The sequence below is a fragment of the Castanea sativa genome, chromosome 5, assembly GCF_040712315.1.
Source record: "Castanea sativa cultivar Marrone di Chiusa Pesio chromosome 5, ASM4071231v1".
Classification (NCBI taxonomy): domain Eukaryota; kingdom Viridiplantae; phylum Streptophyta; class Magnoliopsida; order Fagales; family Fagaceae; genus Castanea; species Castanea sativa.
Genome location: NC_134017.1, coordinates 12965298 through 12988497, shown reverse-complemented (window position 1 = coordinate 12988497; position 23200 = coordinate 12965298). Strand labels below are relative to the sequence as shown.

The 23200-nt window shown below is 36.0% G+C and overlaps 2 protein-coding genes across 2 annotated transcripts; one reads left to right on the top strand and one right to left on the bottom strand.

Moving 5' to 3' along the window:
- Positions 1-1243: 1243 nt before the first annotated feature.
- On the bottom strand, positions 1244-2837 carry LOC142634759 (protein neprosin-like). Its single transcript, XM_075809025.1, has 5 exons — positions 2625-2837; positions 2308-2469; positions 2055-2096; positions 1727-1873; positions 1244-1630 (listed from the first exon to the last, which is right to left on the bottom strand). The coding sequence occupies exons 1-5, from the start codon at positions 2835-2837 to the stop codon at positions 1244-1246; spliced, it is 951 nt and encodes a 316-aa protein (XP_075665140.1).
- Positions 2838-19090: 16253 nt separating this feature from the next.
- On the top strand, positions 19091-20965 carry LOC142634758 (uncharacterized). The gene is made up of 3 exons (XM_075809024.1): positions 19091-19654; positions 20306-20430; positions 20518-20965. Exons 1-3 carry the CDS (start codon positions 19091-19093, stop codon positions 20963-20965), a joined length of 1137 nt encoding a protein of 378 aa, XP_075665139.1.
- Positions 20966-23200: the final 2235 nt, after the last annotated feature.

Here is a 23200-nt window from a genome sequence, read left to right as displayed (position 1 = left end):
TTGAAGACAAAACTTAGCCCACTATGAGATTATGATAGGGGCCCACTAATGGAGGTTTGCGTGGCCACCAAATTAATAGTAGCATTGGGCTGACATTTAATTTTTTTTTATTTTTTTTTTAATTCCCATCCCGTGTTGGCTAGGGCCATGTGTAGCATATAAAAACAGATACGTGTGAGTGACTCTGATGTAACCTTTTTTTTTTTTTTGAGTGACTCTGATCTAACCTTAGCCGCCTCTTTCGTATTCTAGGCTTTTGGTGGCTGTAAATTTGGGATTGAGCTCACATGATCAATTAACCCACATCTCTCTTACAAATATTTTGAGCTTTAACATTTTTTTTTATATATATTTCTTTTTGACATACTTAATTTAATAATTAATCTTAAAAATTAAGGTAAATTATAACTTACTATCCTATAGTTTGTTATCTACTTGTAATTTGAAATTTGACACTTTAGTCACCTAAAATTAGTTCAGTTAGGATTTCTTAACCCATGTCTATTAAAAACATTATTAAATATTTGATTTTTCTTTACTTTTATGTTTCTCTCATCAAAAAACACAAAAAACATAATAATACAAGATCAAATTTGATAAAAAAAATCAAATATAGCATTGTATTATGAGATTTTAAACCACAATTAGACAACTTAAATTTCGTTCAAACCTTAAGTGAGTAAAAAATCAAATTTTATGCCAGAGATAGGCAATTTAAATTTCATGCCATAGGCAACTTAAATTTCAGTCAAACTACAGGTGCGTAAATTGTAATTTGCTCTAAAAACTATATCTCTAACTTTCAATCTCAGCTATAGATTATAATTGCACCTGATCTCAATTCATAAATTTTACTTTTTGTTTGCTTCTTGTATGTACCTTCAATGCTATTTTATGCAGCTACTATTTCTTCTTCTTTTTAGTTTTTTTTTATTTGATGAATTTGCATGTTCAACACCTTTTTTTTTTTTTACTTCCTCACGATTTTCTTTCACTATTTATGTTCTTCTTCTCTTTCACTATTTTCTTCTTCTTCTTCTTCTTCTTTTTTGCAACTCCATATATTTTTAGGGACATTATTGAAAATATAATTGGATCACAATTCTTGGTGATACTGTGAAAATAGTAAATATGCATTACCAATAAAAATTAAAAATTGACATTTTGATTTTCAAATTTGTATCTTATTTTTTATATATGTGTCTTATCTGCTGTGATAATATGAATTTTTTTTTCCCATTTCCTACTTTGGACATTTATCTTTAGAATAGCCAGGACCCCCGAAATAAAAATGAGTCCCACTACCTCCACTCTTATCATTTTGTACATCTATATTATAGCAAGAAGGTTTCGTTGCATCTGGAACCAACCTTTCGACCTCAGCATCTACAAAATTTCCTTTTGAATCCACGTATTGAATATTTTGAAAATAACTTGCTTTTCCATAGCCTTCATTTGGAAAATGGCCACTTCCCATTTGAGTTTTTGTGTGAAGGCCCCCAGGTTTGGAGTTGTAAATCTCTCCACCCCAATCAAGTTCGGTAGCGCTACTCGCTAAATATGTGAAGATGGATTGAGGCCAGTAGCCTACCAACTGATCATTCACTTTGAGCCACCAATTTTCATTGTTCTAAAGCATTCAAGGTTAAGAATTTCGTGAGCAATATGTAAGAAAGGCATGTGCATGGCAAGCATAATTTGCAGAAAAGAATTTTTTGTCCATTACCTTGTATATGGTTATCCCTATGTCGACTTGCTTCGAGCTGTAGCTGGAAACATCTACTATGGGAGATCCAAGGACAATGTTCTTGTTTGTTTGCACAAAACCAGGACACTCAAGATTTTGACAACCCGTTTTTTGGTAGCCATCGCTCTTAATAAGGATAGAATAAGTTAGTTCTCAGAAGAAACTTACATGGAATTTTTACAAGAAATTATACACGGTAAGGGTAACTATATATCTTGATTTGGCAAGCAAGCAATTGATAAGAGTAGGTCGACGAAATTCCTAATGTAAATTAAATTTTATCACGAAAGGAAATAAGCAAACTTACAGTCCAATATATGAACAACTTTGCTTTTTGGTCAAAATCAACCTGGAATCATGAAATGTTCATCAAGTCATTATCCAAATACATGGTGTGTGTGTGTATATATCTCAAATCAAACTTTATATGATTTTCTTATGTAGATTTGAATGCCAATAGAATCTAATCATCTCAAAGTTTAGACTTACACTCGAAAAATAAAATCAAAATAAAATCTGATGTTTAATATTTGTAAAGATATTCAGTAAATTAAACTTACTCTCCATCCAGCTTCCATAGTGTTTATTTGATCTTCCGGACCAGCTACAACCCATATTTGACTAATACTCATTTCTCCATCATTAGATACAGTAGGTTTCCATACGTTAATTGATGCATGTGCTCCATAAAAGTTGCCACCATTAATATAAACTGTGGCATACTATTCCAAATTTCCAATGTCGTTCGTATCAATATATATATGTCAAGAAGAATAATTAATTTACAAAAAGAATTAATTTTTTATTCAAAAATAAAAAGAATTTTTCATTTCAATGCTACATGAATATATGTAAAATAGTCTTTTATAAAAGGTACCTCATGATCACTTTGAATATCAATATCAAAGCTATGATTAAGCTGTGTTCGACGTTGTTTCAAATGATGAATTGCATGAGGGTGTTGATATTCTTGTGATCGTCTAATGGGGATTGTTGCCTCAGGGCATTGTTCACTTTTATTCCAACCTTGAAACAATGCAGCTTGTGAGGAACTGGCTTTTATATCACTAGGAATTGAACTAGGTTTCATCTTTTTAGCCAAAAATAAATCAATTATTAGTTTGAATCCACAGTATTGGCATTGAAAATACAAAGAAAAAATTAAATCAAAGAGCATGTTAGTGTTTCTATTTTTACAATTTCCCTCTCAAAACTTATATATACTTACTCATTAACCTTAAATATAGACTGGCTTTGTACTAGGATAATGGAAAAAGCAAGATGAATTGTTTGTAATATACAAATAAATGTACTGTACAATTCATTCTAAAAATAGTCTAAAACAAATATTTTAGCTTTTTAAAGATATATATATTGGGTTTATACCAGGGTAGCCGATACCGTACCGGTATCGGCCAGTGCACTGGTACTAGTACACTTCTATATTGTATCGAAAAAAATACCGGCCATATTGGCTAATTTCGGGCAATACCGGCCGGTACCAGCAGGTACAGAAAAAAAAAAATTTTTTTTAGTTTTGTAATTTTTGAATTTTTGTAAGGGTATAATGGTAACTTATTTACATTAACTTATTAGTATTATTTGTTTTCTTAGTATGCAATGAACAACGAAGCTTTCTATTTTTTATATTGTGTTTTTTTTTTCTTTTAATTGATACTAAAGTCTAAAACTATAAATAATTTGTTCTGAATTGAGGTAATATTTTATGATAAACTTTTATATTTACTATAATATAAGTGAAATATTATATGTTTATAAACATGGTTCTAGAGATTTTAGTGTGTGTGTGTGTATATAAAATAGCGGTAAACCCGAAACGGTACACCGATATTGACCAGTATCCGAAATATATCGTACCGGTGGCCAAACCAGTACAACCTCCGGTACGGTATTAACTTCCTTAGTTCATACTATTTCATGTATTGGTTCAAGAGGCCCAATTGTATTTCTCAACCTATGTACATCGAACCTTAAACTTTACCCACTTATATAAAACCCTAGTAGAGTTGTAACACATACAAAATATAAAAAAATATAACTATCAAGGGCTTTATCCCATGAACTGTAAGGTCAAAAATCATATAATTCCCCTGTGTTCTTTCTCTATCATATACTTCTGCTCTGCCTAGAATCTCTTTGCAATATTTTCTCTTTCTTCTTTAGTTTTAACAAAACTAAATATTTTTATATATTTTTGTTATTCAATGGAAGGGAAAATTCACTGGATTGGTTTAGTTTCTAGAACTTTCTTAAAAACAAATGAGGTTTGGTATGATTATAGGTCGTTACAAAAATGAAGGGCATATGGTTTAAAAGGTTACAGTTTTTCTTTCTCTTTTTTCAATGTAAGGTTTAAAAGGTTGTTGGTTACACATATTTTAGATAAAGGCATCATTATTGATCATTTGGCTTACTATACCTAAGTTTCTTGAGTTGGACCTCAATAGCTTTGTTTTAATTTTTTGTCCACCATTAATGGATATAACACCATTAGGCTACCCTTGAAATGGCCCACTAAAGAAGCAGAAAAATTATAAAATTATGAGGTATAGGAAACAAAATAAATGAAATAGAAAAAACAATTATTGAAACCTGTATATACAGTTAGCAATAACTAAGTAAACTTACCTGAATGGTGTGATTTTTTAGAAGTGGATTATCAAAAGCAGGTTGTTGATAAAAATCGACACAGTCAATTACGTCACCATCCCCCCCCTAAAAAGTTTGCACTGGACCTTAGATAAGTCCAGAATTAAAATATACATGTATAAGTATGAAAAAATATTTTAAATCAAGATAAAAATTAAGGAAGGAAAGCAAGAAGTATAACCTCAATGGTTTTGATTGTTCCTTTTTGCTTAACCAATTTCGTAGTCCCAATCCTTCTTTCATCAACAAATCTATCACTCAACACGCAAGACAAAGTTAGCAAGTAAAACATGAAACATTGTAGTTTATTGTTAATAAGGTTAGCCATAGGAAAACAAAGATTGAAAAATTCTGTCTTTGAATAACTTTTCTAGATAGAATTTGCTACTTTCTACAGACAGTAAGATTATATATATATATATATATATATATATATATATATATATATATAGATATATATATAGATATATATAACTGTGAGTGTAATTAGCATACCTTCTCTACTTTGATGAACAAATCTAACTTATGATTTCCTTAGTTTGGAGGCTTCCAAACAAAAAAAGAAAAAAGAAGAAGACAATTTTTAGGAAAACATCTTTAAAATTTAGATGTATTGAATTTTAAGTAAAATATTAATGTGACAATCTCTTATTAAATGGTGTAAAATATAAGTTTTACACCCTATCTGTACTAAATTCGGACTCTTTAAATTTAGTTGTTATTAAAAAATGAAGAGAATTTTTAGGAAAAAAATATTTTCAATTTTACTATAGATTTTAGTCCATAATTTTTTATTGAAATTTTTAGGAAATAAAATAAAATAATTTATTGTTGAACACGTTAAATAATAAAAATCAAATAAATCATTAAAATTTTCTTAGGTGGAAGATCAAATGCATATATTCAAATAGAATCATGCTAATGAGTGCACTTAGAGTATTGATTAGTAATCCATTTTACGAAAGTTTTGATACCACTTTTATGGGAAATGAAAAAAAACTGTCAAAATATTAATTTTTTTTTTCTTTTCGTATAAAAACTTTCTTTAAATAGATTATTAACCAATACCCTAAGGGCATTTATTAGCATTTTCCATTCAAATAAACCTTTGATTAGGTGGAAGGCAAAAGAGTGACACTTGGTGTTAATTAGAAAATGATGATTGGAAGACTAATAGACAAAATTCTCTTCGCATGCGCACACTTCATGCTCTCGCATATGAGAATGAGATTTCTGCTAGGTACATGATTTAGGTATTATTCTTTAGGTTTTTCTCTTAAGTTTTAGTCATATGACTATTTTTTATTTATTTTTATGAGATGAAAGTGTATTTTTAATTAAATACAGCCATATAGCTGAATCTTAAGAGATGAACCTAAAAAATAGCACATAAAGAAGATAAAATGAAGTGATAAAGAAGATATAAAGGTATGGGTGCAGATAAACCTTTTTTTTTTTTTTTTTTTGGATAGATAGGTGCAGATAAATTAGTTGATAATATTTCTTGTTGAAGGTCAAGCAGATTAGGAAGGTTCATCAATCCAATCCGCTAAGCGAGACCAAGCCGTTAAGGAAAATCCACCAAAACGTGCAATCAGGAGATCTTAGTGCAACATCATAATTTAGGGGATGTTAGTAATTAATTTTTTTACGCAAAGATTAATTAGCAAACTTACAGGCCAATACATGAAAAACCTTGTGAATTTGTCGGGTGGTTTAAATTTCATCGTAACTTTGAAATTGAAAAAAAAAAAAAAAAAAAAAAAAAAAAAATGAAAAAAATTATAATTGTTTGAAAAATAAATTCTTAAAAAATCATATGGTTATTTTGAAACAATTTTTTTTTTTTAATTTCTATTTAATCTCCCTGGGGGAGGATCTTACTAGCTGAAACTTGTTTGCCATCCCGCTTCCACAATGTTTAAATCTTTTATTATGACTTGATTCAAGTAGCTGAGAAAAAAGGTACTATATATAAGCTACTACTAATTAAGAAATAAGAAGAAAGAGAGAGAAATATAAAGAGAAGGTTTAAGGAAAGTAAAAATCATAAATGGTCGTTTTTTAAGCTTTTTTTTTTAAGAATAATGGCATGTGCTAATTAATTAGGAGAGAGAGAGAAGTTAGAAAAAGATATTAATGGTTTTAATTATGTTATTAATTAAGAATGCGCATGTATCATCATTTTATGCAAGGAGAAAGTGACAAATGGCATTATTAGATGCACCCTCTAGTTTATTTTTAGGTGAAAACACCATTTGGTCTCTACATTTTTGGGTCATAGTCAACTTGGTTCCTACATTTTTGTAGCAGTCAATTTAATCCCTGTTATTTTTAACTTACAATCAATTTAGTTCTTATTTTTAACTCACTAACAGAAAATGCCTATGTGACAAATGGTTTGTATTATTGGCACACATGTGACTAAAATAATAACATAAAATCAAATAATTAAACATTAAAAAAAGACACATAAGCATTTCAATGATAAAATATATATATATAAAAGACCAGGAAAAAAAATAAGTAAAATTAATTTATAAAAAAAAAACCATCAAATTCTTTTATTTTATTTTGTATTCTTGCACTTTCTTATTTACCAAACACAATGTCTAGTGGCACAACAATTTGAAACAAAACTCTAATCACACAATTATGAAGACTCACTTTTTTTCTTTTTTGTTCTTTACTTTTCATCCATTTTCCCAGAAATCAAACGCTAATCACAAAACTATCAAAACCACTTGGACCATCAACACAAAAATTACTGAGGGCTAAACCACCCAAAATTGTAACCTCTTAAATACCATAGATTTGTTTTACTGTTTCTAATCCAACAACATATTTAACCCTATAAGGCCTAGACAGAAATCCATCCCAAACCCAGAATGCCCACTGGTGGTAGCAGTGGTGGGATAGGGTGGGAGTTGGGAGATGGGGATGTGGGTGTCGTGATGGAGGGAGTGTTTTGGGATTTGATGAACACCATGGTTTGTTTGATTTGATTTGAGTTGAATTGAAAGTGCTGTGTTTGGTGGCTGAGAAAGAGCAAAAATACAAAAATAAAATAAAAGAAGAAATTGATGATTTTTTTTTTCAAAATTCATTTTCCTTGTATTTTCCTTTCTATTAGTTTTGTCAAGATTTCTATTTCTTCCAATCAAAAAATTAAAAAGATTTCTACTTCTAACATGGCTTTTCTTTTTATTCCATTTAAAATGCTTATTTAGTTTTTTTTGTTAATGTTTAATTATTTAATATAATATTATTATTCTAGTCACATGTGCGTTAACCATGCAAACCGTTTGCCACGTAAGCATTTTTCATTAATGAATTAACGGTAAGGACCAAATAGGCTACAAGCTAAAAATAACATGAACCAAATTGACTGCTACTAAAATGTAGGAACTAGATTAACTATAACTCTAAAATCTAAGGACCAAAACAATATTTTTGCCTTATTTTTATTTTTAATTTTTATAAATAGCATTTAGGTTATGCTATTATGATATTTACTGATAATTGCTTTTTATTATCAGATCAAGACATTAGTTTAATTAAGTGCATCAGAAAAGACAAAAAAGAATTAATGTATTGAAACAATTGAAGTGGATGAAAATAGACCATATAGACCAGATTGAACCAAATTTTCTTTACTAAAAAAAAAAATGCCACAGATCAGTATACTACCACGTCATAGATCTGGAAAGCTAAGAAATTGATAGGGGACATATAATGTTTTAGCAGCACAACAAATAACTTTATGAACACCCTACCCCAAAGCCAATCTCAATTCTCACATTGATAATATCAACAATAACAAGATCATCGAAATCCTATCAAACCCAAACTCAAATCCAAACCCAAAATTTCCGGACAAAAAGCTTGGATTCTGTTGATAACAGGATCATTTTATAATTTTTTTTTAATTATTAACCATTATATCTGTATTTAATAATAATAATTATAGTGAAGCATTATTGAAGGAAATTAATGCCTGTATGGTACATGTTTTGTCAATTGCGATGTTACTATATAGTTTTTGTAGTTTTTTATAAATATTATTGGTTTAATGAACCATCTCTCCTTTTAATTTTTTTTTTTGGTCAATTATCAAGTATTCTACTATCAAGTTTATTTAAAAAAAAAAATTATCTACTATCAAAGGGATATTTTTGGTACTATTATTATTAATTTTTTTCTAATTTTAGTTATTATGTATTTAATGATAATTATTGAGCAAAATTATTGAAGGAAATTAATGGCTCTGTAATATAATAACACTAAATGTTTTTTGGTAGTTTTTATTTTAAATTATTAGCTCAATATTATTTTGGAATTAATGCATTTTCAACAAATCATAAGTGTATATATATATATATATATATATATATATATATATATATATATATATGAAATATTTCAAATTAAATATTACCAATATTATATATATATTTAAATGAAATATTTCAAATTAAATATTACCAATATTACCAAAATCTGAGATGAGAAAGAATTAGATAAAATTGAAATTGAAAAATTATTTCTAATATTTTAGAATAAATAGCTTTACAATAAAACCACATGGGAATGTCGCCAACATTTGTGATGACAAGAACAATAGCATAGCCCCTAATGTTTTAAAATAAATTAGAGCTAAGGTAGGTTTTTTTTTTTTTTTTTTAGAAGGGAGGGCTAAGGTAATTAGTTAGTTCCAGCAAGAGTAATAATTCTAAGAAAAAATTGATATATTAATTCCTAATCATCATAGATTTTCATAATCAAAATAATCGCATCCATAACCATATGTTGGGATTAAGCACAATATATTACTTAGATAACCAAAATACCAACCGCACACATGAGGAACCAATTAGCCACCTGTGAACTGATTTGGAAATAACTAGAGAATGTACCACATGATACATATCAATCATAAATTATTTAGAAGATTTATGCCACACTACCCCGACAAGGAACAAAAAATATAAAATTATTAGGTATATGAAATGTACGAATGGCTGCAAAAAATAAGGTAATAATGATGACACATATACATGATAAATGAATTAGAAAAAAAAATCTATGTATTAGCAATAAATAAATAAATAAATTGTATGGTATAATTTTTGAGAAGAAGATGACTGAAAGAATAGTTTTGATAAATGTTGACGCAATCAATTATATCACCATCTTCCCCTGCAAAGAAGAAGATTGTTGATAAATGTTGAAATTAAAAAAAAAAATTATAACTGTTAACGTATAATATTGTGGGTTTGGCCCAACTAGGTTACTTACTTGTATAGCACACATTGTACTACTTGTACTGCACTCATATTTACTTGTACAACACTCATATGCCTCCTATATATAAAGGCACTCATGTATATTATTTCAGTATGAAATACAATACAATTATTCAGTATTTCTAACATGGTATCAGAGCTGCCTTCCTACGGCTATGGTTTTCTGTCCTTACGGTGTATTAAGAGCAATCTTTGTCTTCCTTGGTGTTTCTTCGCTGCGTTCATCTTCTTTGGTTTTCCACTGCTGCTGTCAAAATTCTCCGGTATAGTCATGTCACTGTTAGAAGTCCCATCAACACTGCAAGACCATTACCTTTCTCAAGCCACCGTCACAGAGCCAAACTTCATTCAATGGATCTTTTCAACCTAATTAAATCTCAAGATTTCATCAAGTTTCCATCTTGAGTTTGAGAGGGGATGTTAGAGATATATTAGCCCATTAGCATAAGCCCAAGCCTAATTCTACTTTGTGTGCAAGCCAAGTTTCCTACTTGTACTAGAAGTCTATTAGTTTAGGGTTTAGTCTACTATATATACACATGTTATGGTTCATTATAATACAGGATTTGTTCTACACTCTAATATATTATTGATGTAACCCTTAGGCTGAACCACGTAATCTTCTTGTGTTATTGTGTTCTATACTTTATACTTTCGCTTCCGCATCCTTAATAACATATTTAACATGGTGTATCAATGCTAATATTTAACATGGTATCAGAGCTTCTTCCTTGGTTATGGCGAAACACAAAAAGGGTATCGATGTTATGATCCTGTCTCTCATCGCCTTTGTGTTTCTCGTAATGTTGTCTTCTGGGAACACCGCTTGTTTGTTGAACTCTCTCATTTTCGTTCTTCCTTCACTACCTCATCTGTACTTGAAGTCTTTCCAGAGGAGTCTCATGTTCCTTCTCCAAATCCTCTTAATCCTTCTTTGGACTTCTCTATTCAAACACCAGATCCTTTTAATGTCTCTTCTGGACAGGTCGAAGATGAGCAGATTGATGACGAGCTACCTCAACTTGAGCCTGGGTCCCCCGCTCCTGCTCCGCCTGAAGATCCTCCACAAGACCTTCCACCTCCACAAGACATTCCACCTCGTCACTCAACCCGGGTAAGATCCATTCCTACACATTTACTTGATTACCATTGTTACACTGCACTTGCTACACTCCATGAGCCTCAAACCTATCGTGAGGCCTTCACTAACCCTTTATGGCAGATTGCAATGAAAGAGGAACTTGATGCATTAACCAAAAACCATACTTGGGACTTAGTTACTCTCCCTCCTAGACAGTCTGTGGTTGGCTGCAAGTGGATCTACAAGATTAAGACTCGCTCAGATGGGTCCATTGAGCGCTATAAGACTCGTCTTGTTGCAAAAGGTTTTACACAGGAGTATGGGATTGATTATGAAGAGACCTTTGCTCCAGTTGCTCGCATCTCATCTGTTCGTGCCCTCCTGGCCGTTGCTGCTGCTAGAAAATAGGATCTTTTTCAGATGGATGTTAAAAATGCATTCCTTAATGGGGACTTGAGTGAAGAAGTTTACATGCAACCTCCTCCAGGTCTCTCCATTAACTCCAACAAGGTTTGCCGCCTTCGACAAGCATTGTATGGTCTTAAACAAGCTCCTCGAGCCTGGTTTGCAAAATTTAGCTCTACTATCTTTCGCTTAGGTTACACTGTCAATCCTTATGATGCTGCATTATTTCTTCGTCGTACTAATAAAGGCACCATTCTACTTCTCCTCTATGTGGATGATATGATCATAACTGGTGATGACCTTAGTGGCATACAAGAACTAAAGGATTTTCTCAGTCAGCAGTTTGAGATGAAAGATCTTGGCCACCTTAGCTATTTCTTGGGTCTTGAAATCACTCGTTCCTCAGATGGTCTTTATATTACTCAAGCCAAGTATGCTTCTGATCTTTTGTCTCGTGCTGGACTCACTGACAGCAAGACTGTTGACACCCCAGTTGAGTTTGATGAGCATCTGACTCCCTCGGGGGGGAAACCATTGTCTAATCCCTCTCTTTACAGACGATTGGTTGGCAGCCTAGTCTATCTCATAGTTACTCGTCCAAACATTTCCGATGCCATTCATCAGGTTAACCAGTATTTGTCTGCTCCACGGTCGACTCACTATGCTGCTGTTCTGCGCATTCTTCGATACTTGAAGGGCACTCTTTTCCATGGCCTTTTCTACTCAGCTTAGTCTCCTCTTGTACTCCGTGCATTCTCTGATGCTGATTGGGCAGGAGATCCCACTGATCGTAGGTCCACCACTGGCTATTATTTTCTCCTTGGCTCTTCCTTGATTTCTTGGCGAAGTAAGAAACAAACCTTTGTGGCCCGCTCCAATATTGAAGCAGAATATCGTGCTCTTGCTGATACCACATCTGAGCTTCTTTGGTTACGATGGCTTCTTACAGACTTAGGTGTATCTACATCCTCTGCTACTCCTCTTTATTGTGATAATCAGAGTGCCATTCACATTGCTCACAATGATGTCTTCCATGAACGGACTAAACATATCGAGATTGATTGTCATTTTATCCGTTATCATCTTGTTCATGGTGCTCTCAAGCTCTTCTCCGTCTCCTCCAAAGATCAACTTGCAGACATCTTCACCAAGTCCCATCCTAAGGGACGTCTTCGTAATTTGGTTGACAACCTCAAGCTGGTCTCACATCCACCTTGAGTTTGAGGGGGGCTGTTAACGTATAATATTGTGGGCTTGGCCCAACTAGGTTACTTACTTGTATAGCACACATTGTACTACATGTACTGCACTCATATTTACTTGTACAGAACTCATATGCCTCCTATATATAAAGACACTCATGTATATTATTTCAGTATGAAATACAATACAATTATTCAGTATTTCTAACAATAACTATGAAAAATATTTTGAATGAAAATAAAAATTAAGAAAGGAAAGAAAGAAAGAAGTATTTGGTACTTATCATAACCTCAATTGTTTTGAATATTGCTTCTTGTATTTAACGAATTCTTTAGTTTTCATAGTCTCATTCCTTCTTCCAATAACAAATCTATCACTTAACACGTAAGACAAAGTAAGAAACAAAACTATGCAACATTATAGTTTTTTTTTTATTATTAATAATGTCAGCCATATAGAAACAAAGTTGCAAAATTCTCTTATCTTTGAATAACTCTTCTGGGTTGAATTTGATTTAAACTGTTTACATAATCTAAGATACAAAAGTATTATGGAAACTAGGGATTGAAGGAATTATATATATATATAGACACACACGTGCATATAGCAAACATGTATTACTTTCTATCGGAAGGATAAGAATTAAAATTGCAGAAATAAGCTAATTCTAAATAGTTTCTAAGATGATCTAATTGTTAATGATAATTTTTTGAAGTAAAACTCTGCAATATAGTACTTGGTTTGCTAATGTTCAAATATCGCACATGGTTTTCTTTTGAAAAAAAAAATGTGGATTTACTTGTCATCAAATACCTAAATCAAATACAGATTTGAGGAAATTCTGGAAAGATACATGAGAATCAAATGTTACGTGCTAAGAGCTATTTACACATGCATGGATATAGCCTCCACTTAGGATTTACACATGTATTACTTTCTGTGGGAAGTAATAAAGCAAACATGTATAGATCTTTGTGTGTGTAATTAGCTTACTTTTTATCAAAGTGATCGATACCGTACCGAAACCGGTTGTACTAGCTGGTATGTACTGTACCAGTACATATACCGATATCGAAACGCCAACGTTTCGTACCAGTTTGAATATTGGCTGTACTGGTCAGTATGTGCCATATTAGTACATATAATAGTATCGAAACGCCAATGTTTCGTACCGGTTTAATACTAGCTATACTGGTTATATTGGCCAATTTTGGGCATTATTGGCTGCTAACAGGAGTACCAGCCGGTACAGGAAATTTTTTTTTTTTTTTTTTAGTTTTGTAATTTTTGAATTTTTGTAAGGATAGAATGGTAACTTATTTACATTAAGTTATTAGTATTATTTGTTTTCTTATTATGCAATGAACAATTAACCTTTCTATTTTTTATATTGTGTTTTTTTTTTCCTCTTAGTTTATGCTAAAGTCTAAAACCATGAATAATTTATTCTGAATTAAGGTAATGTTTTATAGTAAACTTTTAAATTTATTATAACATGCGCGCGCGCGCACACACACGTGTGTGTGTGTGTATATATATATATATATATAAAATAACTGTAAACCTAAAACGATACACCGGTATTGATCGGTACAGAAATATATCGTACCACTAGTTAAATTAGTACAGCCTCCGATACGATATTGACTATCTTACTTTTTATTCAATAAACAAAAACTAACTTATAATTTCCTTGGCTATGAGGTTGCATAAAACAAAAGGGTAATTTTTAGGGTAAGAAATGGTATTATCTATTATTGGTTTCAGGTATTTTCTAGGATAATAGTAATATGTAAAATAAAGTCATATAAAGGTAAACATCAAGATTCCGAAAAGATTCTGACTACGAGGGTTAGATTAAAAATATAAAAATGAAATATAGTTTGGAAATAATTAACTAGTTGTTAATCTGTGCGATGCGCAAGAAAACTATTTATTTAATATTTTTGTTATTAAATATGAATGTTTTGCAAACGTAACTTTGTAAGAAGATTTTAAAAAAAAAAAATTGTTTCTTCCCCTCTAATTATACATTAGGATTCTAATCTAAAAGATTCTTATCCTCAATATGAAACATTAAAAAAATGTTTCAATTGATGCAATGCTTTAAACATAATGATTAACTTAACGTTTCTAGCATAATTTTCCCAAACACATAATTTTCCAAGTAGTAACAGCTTCATCATCACCATCAACAACATGAGCAATCACATCCTGTACCCTAAGATCCAATGTCAAAAGCGTTTTCCCTAGGGCCAAATGTAGCGGTAGGATAACTTTTAGTATACATTATAATAACAATATAGCGAGTGTATTCAACAACCAAAACAATAAAAGTCAATACAAAAGATTTGTAAACAGTGTACATCAATTGCAAAATCACTAATCAAATAATCAAAGTATGTGAATTGGATCCTAAACAGCAGCAACACTACTGCATTTACTATTTCTATAAGGAGCAATACAAAATCTCACCAATAAATATGGAACAATTTGAAGTTGGTTAAACACTTTATTCAAATAGTATGAATGCTAATATATATATATATATATATATATATATATATAAAGCTTTTAAACCACAGTTTTAGTTAACAAAACAAAAAAATGGACTAAATTCATAAAACAAAAATAATGTTTGTTCTTTATAAGACAAAACCAAAGAAAAAACCTAAAAAAATAGAAACCTAGCTGAAGGGGAATAAAAATGACCATGACGGATTTACCTAGTTGATATGATGACATAAGGATGAGGTTCATACTAAACATGACCAAGGAGGATGGATCCATAGTGGACAGACAAGAATGATGTAGGGGTCATCCTTCCAAGGTTATTTCCAAGAAACCTTAAGTAGGATTCACGCTATATAATTAGGGCTGATGTGGCCTTACTTGATCTCCACGTGTACATGTATAAGAAGAATTCTTGCATCACACGTTTATCTTTGATCAAAGGATTCCTATAAGGAAAAGAATTCTAGAGGGGATCCAAAAGGAAAGAGTTCCAATCCTAGAAGGAAAGGACTTCATGATCAAGGCACAGATGCTAACCCTACACCATTATAAATACTCCAAAACCCTCATAAATCAAGGTACGCATTATTAACTCGACTCTGGCACTCTTGGGTTGTAAAAGACTCTAACTTGACCTTCGGAGGATTTTTGACTGGCACCACACCGGTGCTCTCTGTTAGGTCTTTTCTTTTCTTTTTGCAGGTGTTGTTTCGATTTTTGAGTGCTTGCAGTTTACTGGTGATTTTTTTGGCATCATCAGTTGGCACCGTCTGTGAGAATTATTTAGCCTTTGCTCTATCCCTGAGACAAAAAGTTGCATGGTACTCACTCGATCGATGGCAACAACCAACAATCAAGGCGACTAACCGCACGCCACAGCTCTAGAGAGGCAAGTCCAAACACTTGCGGCGGCGGTTGAGCGCTTAACCAAGCAGAATCATGATTTAGAAGAGCAACTGCGGCAAAGGAATGCACAACCAAGTGGACCAGAGGAAGATCCGGAAGGTGCTAGTGCGGAGGGAAGGAACGCGAAAGGGCCTGAGGGTAGCAATGCTCCGACTAGACCGGAGTGGCAGGAGACCAACCGTCCATCCATCTCGGACACCTTACCAACTCACATAGCGGCTGAGATGCAGGAGATGAGGGAACGTATGGATGTGATGATGAATGCCCTCAGAGGTCGAATCTCCAACGACTTGGATGACCTAGTCCATAGAACAGATTCGCCTTTCACAGCGCTTGTAAGTTCCTGCTCCCTTCTCCCAAAATTCTGCATGCCTCAGGTGGAGAATTACGACAGATCCAAAGACCCATTGGATCACTTGGAATCTTTCAAGACCCTAATGCATCTTCAGGGTGTACCAAATGAAATCATGTGTAGGGCTTTTCCTACCACGTTGAAAGGACCTGCGAGGGACTGGTATAGTAGGCTAACGCCTAATTCTATCAGCACTTTTAAGGAATTAGGCACACAGTTCGTATCACACTTTATCGGAAGTCACCGACATAAGAAATCTACCGCGTGCCTGATGACCATTAGGCAACGAGAAGACGAGACTTTAAGATCATACATAGCCCGCTTTAACAAGGAAGCCCTCTCGATAGACGAGGCGGATGACAAGATACTTATAGCAGCATTCACTAACGGGCTGCGAAAGGGTAAGTTCATGTTTTCTCTGTACAAGAATGACCCAAAAACTATGTCCAAAGTGTTTTACAGGGCAACGAAGTACATGAATGCAAAGGATGCCTTGCTGGCCCGAGAGGAAAAACCTAGAAAAAGGGAAAGGCAGGAAGATATACGCTCGAATGAGGGACGGAAGATGGCTAGAACCGGAGAGCGACGGGAAGATCGACGACCCAAACCACCCACTGGACGATTCACGAACTTCACCCCTTTCACAGCCCCAATCGACCAAGTGTTAATGCAGATCAAAGATGAAGGAACCCTGACGTTTTCCTGCAAACTGAAGGGAGATCCGAATAAGAGGCCAAAAGACAGATACTGCCGTTTTCATGGCAATCATGGCCACGATACGACGGACTGTTATGACTTAAAGCAGCAAATTGAAGCCCTCATTAGGCAGAGGAGGTTGCAGAGATTTGTAAGGAAGGAGAGAACGGATCAACTCTAGGAACAAAATCAACGACGGGAGAACGAACGACCTAGACCACCCGTAGGAGACATATGGATGATTGCAGGGGGCACTACTTCTGCAGGGTCATCCAAAAAGGCCAAAAATACCTATTTGTGGATGGTTCAAAATGTCCAGTCGACAGATTCCTCCCTAAAAGTGACACAACGAGATAACCCCAGCATCGGTTTTTCAGAAGAAGATGCGCGACGCCTTCACCACCCACATGATGACGCCTTCACCACCCACATGACGACGCGCTCGTCATCAGTATACGGGCAGGGGACTACAACGTGCATCGAGTTTTGGTGGACAACAGAAGCTCAGCGGATATCCTCTACTACCCCGCTTTCCAGCAAATGGGGATTAGTAGGGAACGACTAGTCCCAACAAATGCACCCCAGTCGGCTTCGGAGGGACAAGGGTCTATCCTTTGGGAGTCGTCACGCTGTCTGTGATGGTCGAGGATTACCCACAGCAAGTAACCAAGGATGTATCCTTCCTTGTGGTCGACTACTCTTCTGCTTACAACGCCATCCTTGGACGGCCCACTCTCAATGCATGGAAGGCTGTTACCTCGACCTACCATCTAGTGGTCAAATTCCCCACCAAATACGGAGTTGGGGAGCTGCGTGGAAGTCAGGTGGCTACCCGGGAATGCTACATCGCCATAATGGAAAAGGATGACCACCTACAAGCAATGAGCATTGAGGAACAGTGAACGATGGCAGAACCGGTGGAAGAGTTAGAAGAAGTACTCCTAGATAATTCTAGGCCCGAACGGACCACAAGAATCGCCACCTGGGCCAGCCAAACAATCCGACAAGCGCTCACATTATTCCTCAAAGAAAACCAAGATATTTTTGCATGGAGTTCACGAGGACATGCCGGGGATAGACCCTCTTTCTCCCCTGTCAGATAGAAGAAATGAGTGTTCGTCCTTTAACACGATCGAGCCATAGCAGAAGAAGTTCGGAAGCTACAAGAAGCGGACTTCATACGCGAGGTGTACTACCCTGATTGGTTGGCAAATGTAGTAATGGTTAAGAAGGCGAATGGGAAGTCGAGGATGTGTGTTGACTTCACAGATCTAAATAAGGTCTGCCCTAAGGATAGTTACCCGCTCCCACGAATCGACACCCTAGTAGACTCCATCGCAAGACATGAACTCTTGAGCTTCATGGATGCCTTCTCCAGCTACAACCAAATTAAATTGGACAAGGTTGGTCAGGAGAAAACCTCGTTCATCACAAGTCAAGGACTTTTTTGCTACAAAGTGATGCCTTTCGGGCTTAAAAACGCAGGAGCCACATATCAGAGATTGATGAACAAGATGTTCACACACCAAATCGGCAGAAACATGCAAGTTTACGTAGACGATATGTTGGTAAAAAGCGTGTGGGAGTCCAAACATCTGAGCGACCTCCAGGAGACTTTCGATACTCTTTGGTCATATAAAATGAAGCTGAATCCGAGCAAATGCGTGTTCGGAGTAACCGCCGGAAAATTCTTGGGATTTATGGTATCCCAGAGGGGCATTGAAGTCAACCCAGAGAAGGTAAAAGCGATCATAGAACTATCTCCTCCAAGGACGGTAAAGGAAGTACAAAGCCTGACCGGCAAGATCGCAGCCTTGAATAGATTTGTATCAAGAGCGACGGATAAATGCCTCCCTTTCTTTCACACACTGAAGAGATCATTTGAATGGACAGATGAGTGCCAAAAGGCATTTGAAGAGTTAAAGGTGTATCTCTCCTCTCCGCTATTACTCAGCCCATCTATGCCGGGGGAAGAATTGTTCCTATACCTTGTCGTCTCCTCAGCCGCAGTCAGTGCAGTTCTCATTAGAGAAGAAGGAAAGGTACAAAAAGCCTGTGTAATTTATAAGCCAAGCACTAAGAGACGCAGAAGAGAGGTGCCCTCAGATGGAAAAACTTGCATTCGCTCTAGTAACTGCAACTCGGAAACTCAAACCATACTTTTAAGCACATACCATAAATGTCTTGACTGAAAACCCTTATGAAAGGCAATGAGTAGTCCCAAAGTTGCTGGACGGATGGCGCTATGGGCAATTGAGCTAAGTGAGTTCGATATCCGATATCAACCACGGGCAGCCGTGAAAGGACAGATATTGGCAGACTTCATTGCTGAATTCACTATCACAAAAGATCAGGAAGTGGAAGAAACGCCTATATGGAGAGTTCATACAGACGGATCTTCCAATAAACATGCTGGAGGTGTTGGAATTGTACTCCACACCCCGGAGGAAGACAAGATCAAATGCATGATCCGTCTGGACTTCGCTACTACCAACAACAAGGCGGAATACGAGGCCTTGGTAGTAGGACTGGACCTTGCAATAGCGGCAGGAGCTAAGAGTGTGGTCATCTACTCCAATTCTCAAATCATGACCAGTCAGGTTAATGGGAGCTATGACTGCAAGAATGAAATGATGAAAAGGTATCTTGAGAAAGTGAAAGGTCGAATGAATAACCTCCAAATCAAGGTGATTCAAATCCCAAGGGAGGAGAACCAAGAAGTCGACCAACTCGCAAGGGCAACTTCGGCCAAACCCATGATCATCCCTAAAGAGGTATTGTCCTTCGTCCAGCTCTCATCATTATTAGATGACATTAGCATGCAGGAGGTAAGCAATGAGAGTTGTTGGATGGCTCCAATAGTGACGTATCTCAAAGAAGGCAAGCTACCTGATAACAAAGAGGACACAAGGAAGTTAAAGGTTAAAGTTGCTCGATTTATTTTGATTAAAGACGTCCTATACAAAAGAGGATTCTCCCGACCATATCTAAGTGTCTCGGCCGTGAAGAAGCGAACTACGTAATGAGGGAGGTCCATGAAGGAGTTTGTGGAAACCATTTTGGATCAAGGTCTCTAGTGCACAAGCTACTCTGAGCAGGATACTACTGGCCAACAATGCAGAAGGATGCCCACACATATGTTAGAGCTTGCGACAAGTGCCAGCGATTTGACAATTTCATAAGGTAACCAACGGAAGAACTTACCCCTATGACAGCCCCATGGCCATTTACACAATGGGGGTTAGACATCATGGGTCCTTTCTCGACAGTAGTGAGGCAACTAAAGTTCTTAGTGGTTGGTATTGACTACTTCACCAAATAGGTGGAAGCAGAGGCGTTGGCCACTATCATGGAGAAGAATATCTATAGTTTTGTATGGAGAAGTATTATTTGCAAATATGGAATTCCGAGGGTGCTGGTTTCAGACAACGGGAAACAATTCAACAACGACACATTCAGAGACTTTTGTTCTTAGCTTGGGATCAAAAATCACTACTCATCGCCCGCCCGCCCGCCCGCAGGCCAACGGACAGGTTGAAGTCACGAATCGGTCATTGCTGAAGATTATCAAGACTCGACTCGAGGGGGCAAAGGGCATATGGCCGGATGAATTACCAAGTGTTTTATGGGTGTACAGGACAACGACGAGAACACCGACAAGGGAAACACCATTTCAATTGGCGTATGGAAGTGAGGCCCTCATACCGGCAGAGGTAGGATTAACAAGCTACCGTGTGGAAAGCTACGATAAGAGCAAGAATGAAGAAGCTTTGCGTTTACAGCTCAACCTTGTAGATGAAGTCAGGGCAGCAGCTGCACAGAGATTAACGCGATACCAAGACATGATGGCAAAGCATTACAACTCCAAGGTTAGGCACAGGGATTTCCAGGTGGGAGATTTGGTCTTACGAAAAGTACTCGGTACTACAAAATATTTCTCCCAAGGGAAACTGGGTCCTAACTGGGAAGGAACATACAAGATCATTTCATGGCATAGGAAAGGAACATACTACTTAGAGACACTAGACGGAAGAAAGCTGAGCCATCCATGGAACACAGAGCACTTGAAGAAATACTACCAGTAGACAAAAGGCAAAGACAACAGCCACAACAGCCTCATTTCCAGTTTATTTTTAGATAGTTATAATTTTTACTAATTAAAGCCAAAGTTTTTTATTTTCCATAAACAATATGGTCTACCAGTCTGTCATAATAAGAGGATTTTTATTCAAAATGTATGGAATGTGTTTTGCTCAAAATCTACCAAGTCCACATAGTGGATGGATCATCCAAAATGGATGCAAATCTACCAAGTCCACATAGTGGACGGATCATCCAAAATGGATGAAAATCTATCAAGTCCATGTAGTGGACGGATCATCCAAAATGGATAAAATTCTACCAAGTCCACATAGTGGACGGATCATCCAAAATAGATGAAAATTTATCAAGGCCACAAAGTGGACGGATCATCTAAAGAAAGATGGAAATGCATCAAGTCCACCCTGTGGATGGGTTATCAAAAGAAAGATAAAAATATGCTAAGTCCATATAGTGAACGGATCATCCAAAAAGATGACAGAATATCAAGTCTATAGAGTGGACGGACCATGCAAGAAGGATGAAATATACATATAGTCCACACAGTGGACGGATGATCCAAAAGGATGAAAATGCATCATGTCCACCATGTGGACAGGTCATCCAAGAAATATAAAAATATAGTAAAATCCACAAAATGAACAGATTGCCCGATGAAAAATAAAAAACCAACTAGATTATAAAAAGAGACAGTCATACATATTACCAAAACAAAATTAACAAAAGACAATGGTTGAAACCAGATCAATTGTTTTTGTTCACTATAAAATTTACATCAGTCCTGAACTACGATGGTATCTTCGTTGGCCTCAGGACCTTCTGGCAACGGCTAGCAAGTGTCGGCTTCGATGGTTTCTTTTTTAGCTTTGGAGACCCCGTCATCACCAGGACCTTCGCCAAACAGCTCCTCAGTCCCTTCAGAGTCGACGGGGCGAGCAGGTGTCTGGGCCTCGGCGTCGATATTGATGTGAGCCAGGTCTAAGTCAGGAAATGAGGCCTTCACCTGATGGAGACAATGTCAAACCCGTCACTAAAGGAGGAGCCAAGCTCGGCCAGAAGGGAGTCGAAGTCGCGGTATTCCCTAACAGCTTCAACTCTCGCTTGACGAATGTTGTCGTCGTTAGCCTTTACCGTCTCCCCCAATAACTCCTCCTCTTTCTCCAAGTTCTCACGAGCCTGCTCAGATAGTTTCAATTTTTGCTCATGACGAACCCTCCAAAGCTTTAATTCGTCCAGTTCCTCCACCGTCGCCTTTGCCTTTGCACGAACCCGTTCAAGAGCTCTCTCTTGAGTAAGACAACGGTCCATCAAGCCTTTGGCCATAAGGACCCCCCTACACCAATATCAATAAGTTAGGTCGAAGTATAAAGAAACAAGACGGAGCAAATATATGACAGGTAACGACTTGAGTTAAGCTGAACAAATAGGTTTCCCCCATAGCTTCAGTCGCATGGTTTCCAAGATCTTCATAGTCTTCCTCTGTGATTATAGATCTGATCCGACGGAGAGCATACTGGGGATCTTCCCGAAGCAGGACGGGTGGTTTTTCCTTGACGGGGTTGGGATTGGTCATCAGACCCTTACCCGTGCCTATTCCCAGCTTGGGAGGCAACCTTACCACACCGGACACTTGACCGGTAGGTAATCCCGTCACCAGCTTCTGTTTTTTGCTGTGACAGTCCCATTTTTCAGTGGAAGGACTCTTTGTAGCTAGAAGAGACGGACCCATCTTAGGAGGAAGATCACCTCCTTGTTTTTTCTTGATGGCCTATTGTTTGATAATGGCCCTTCTCCTTGCATCGTCCATTTATGCAAAAGAAGACGGTTAAAAGAAGTATAAGTAAAATAACGACGAAAGGGTTAAAAAACTTACGTTTGCGTACTCCTGTGTCGTATCAACGGGCTGCAGTTGTAGGTTCAGGACCGTCATAATACCAGTGCAGTGTGTCTAAGGTGACAAGCTTTATCCAAGTCCTCTTCGACAACTTAGTTTTTTGGAAGATTTTCTCCAAAAAGCCGAACTGCTCTGTCGTAATAGGTGGACGGTCCCTCGCTACAAAAATTTTAAAAAAAAAACGCTAAGAACAACTCCATAAAAAGAATGGGTGAACGGTTAATAATAAGACGGATTCATACCAGACGGGGGCATTATCCCCCAAGTTTTATCTACTGGCATGTGTTCATCGTCACCCAGACGACTCATCCAGTTATCTCCTCGA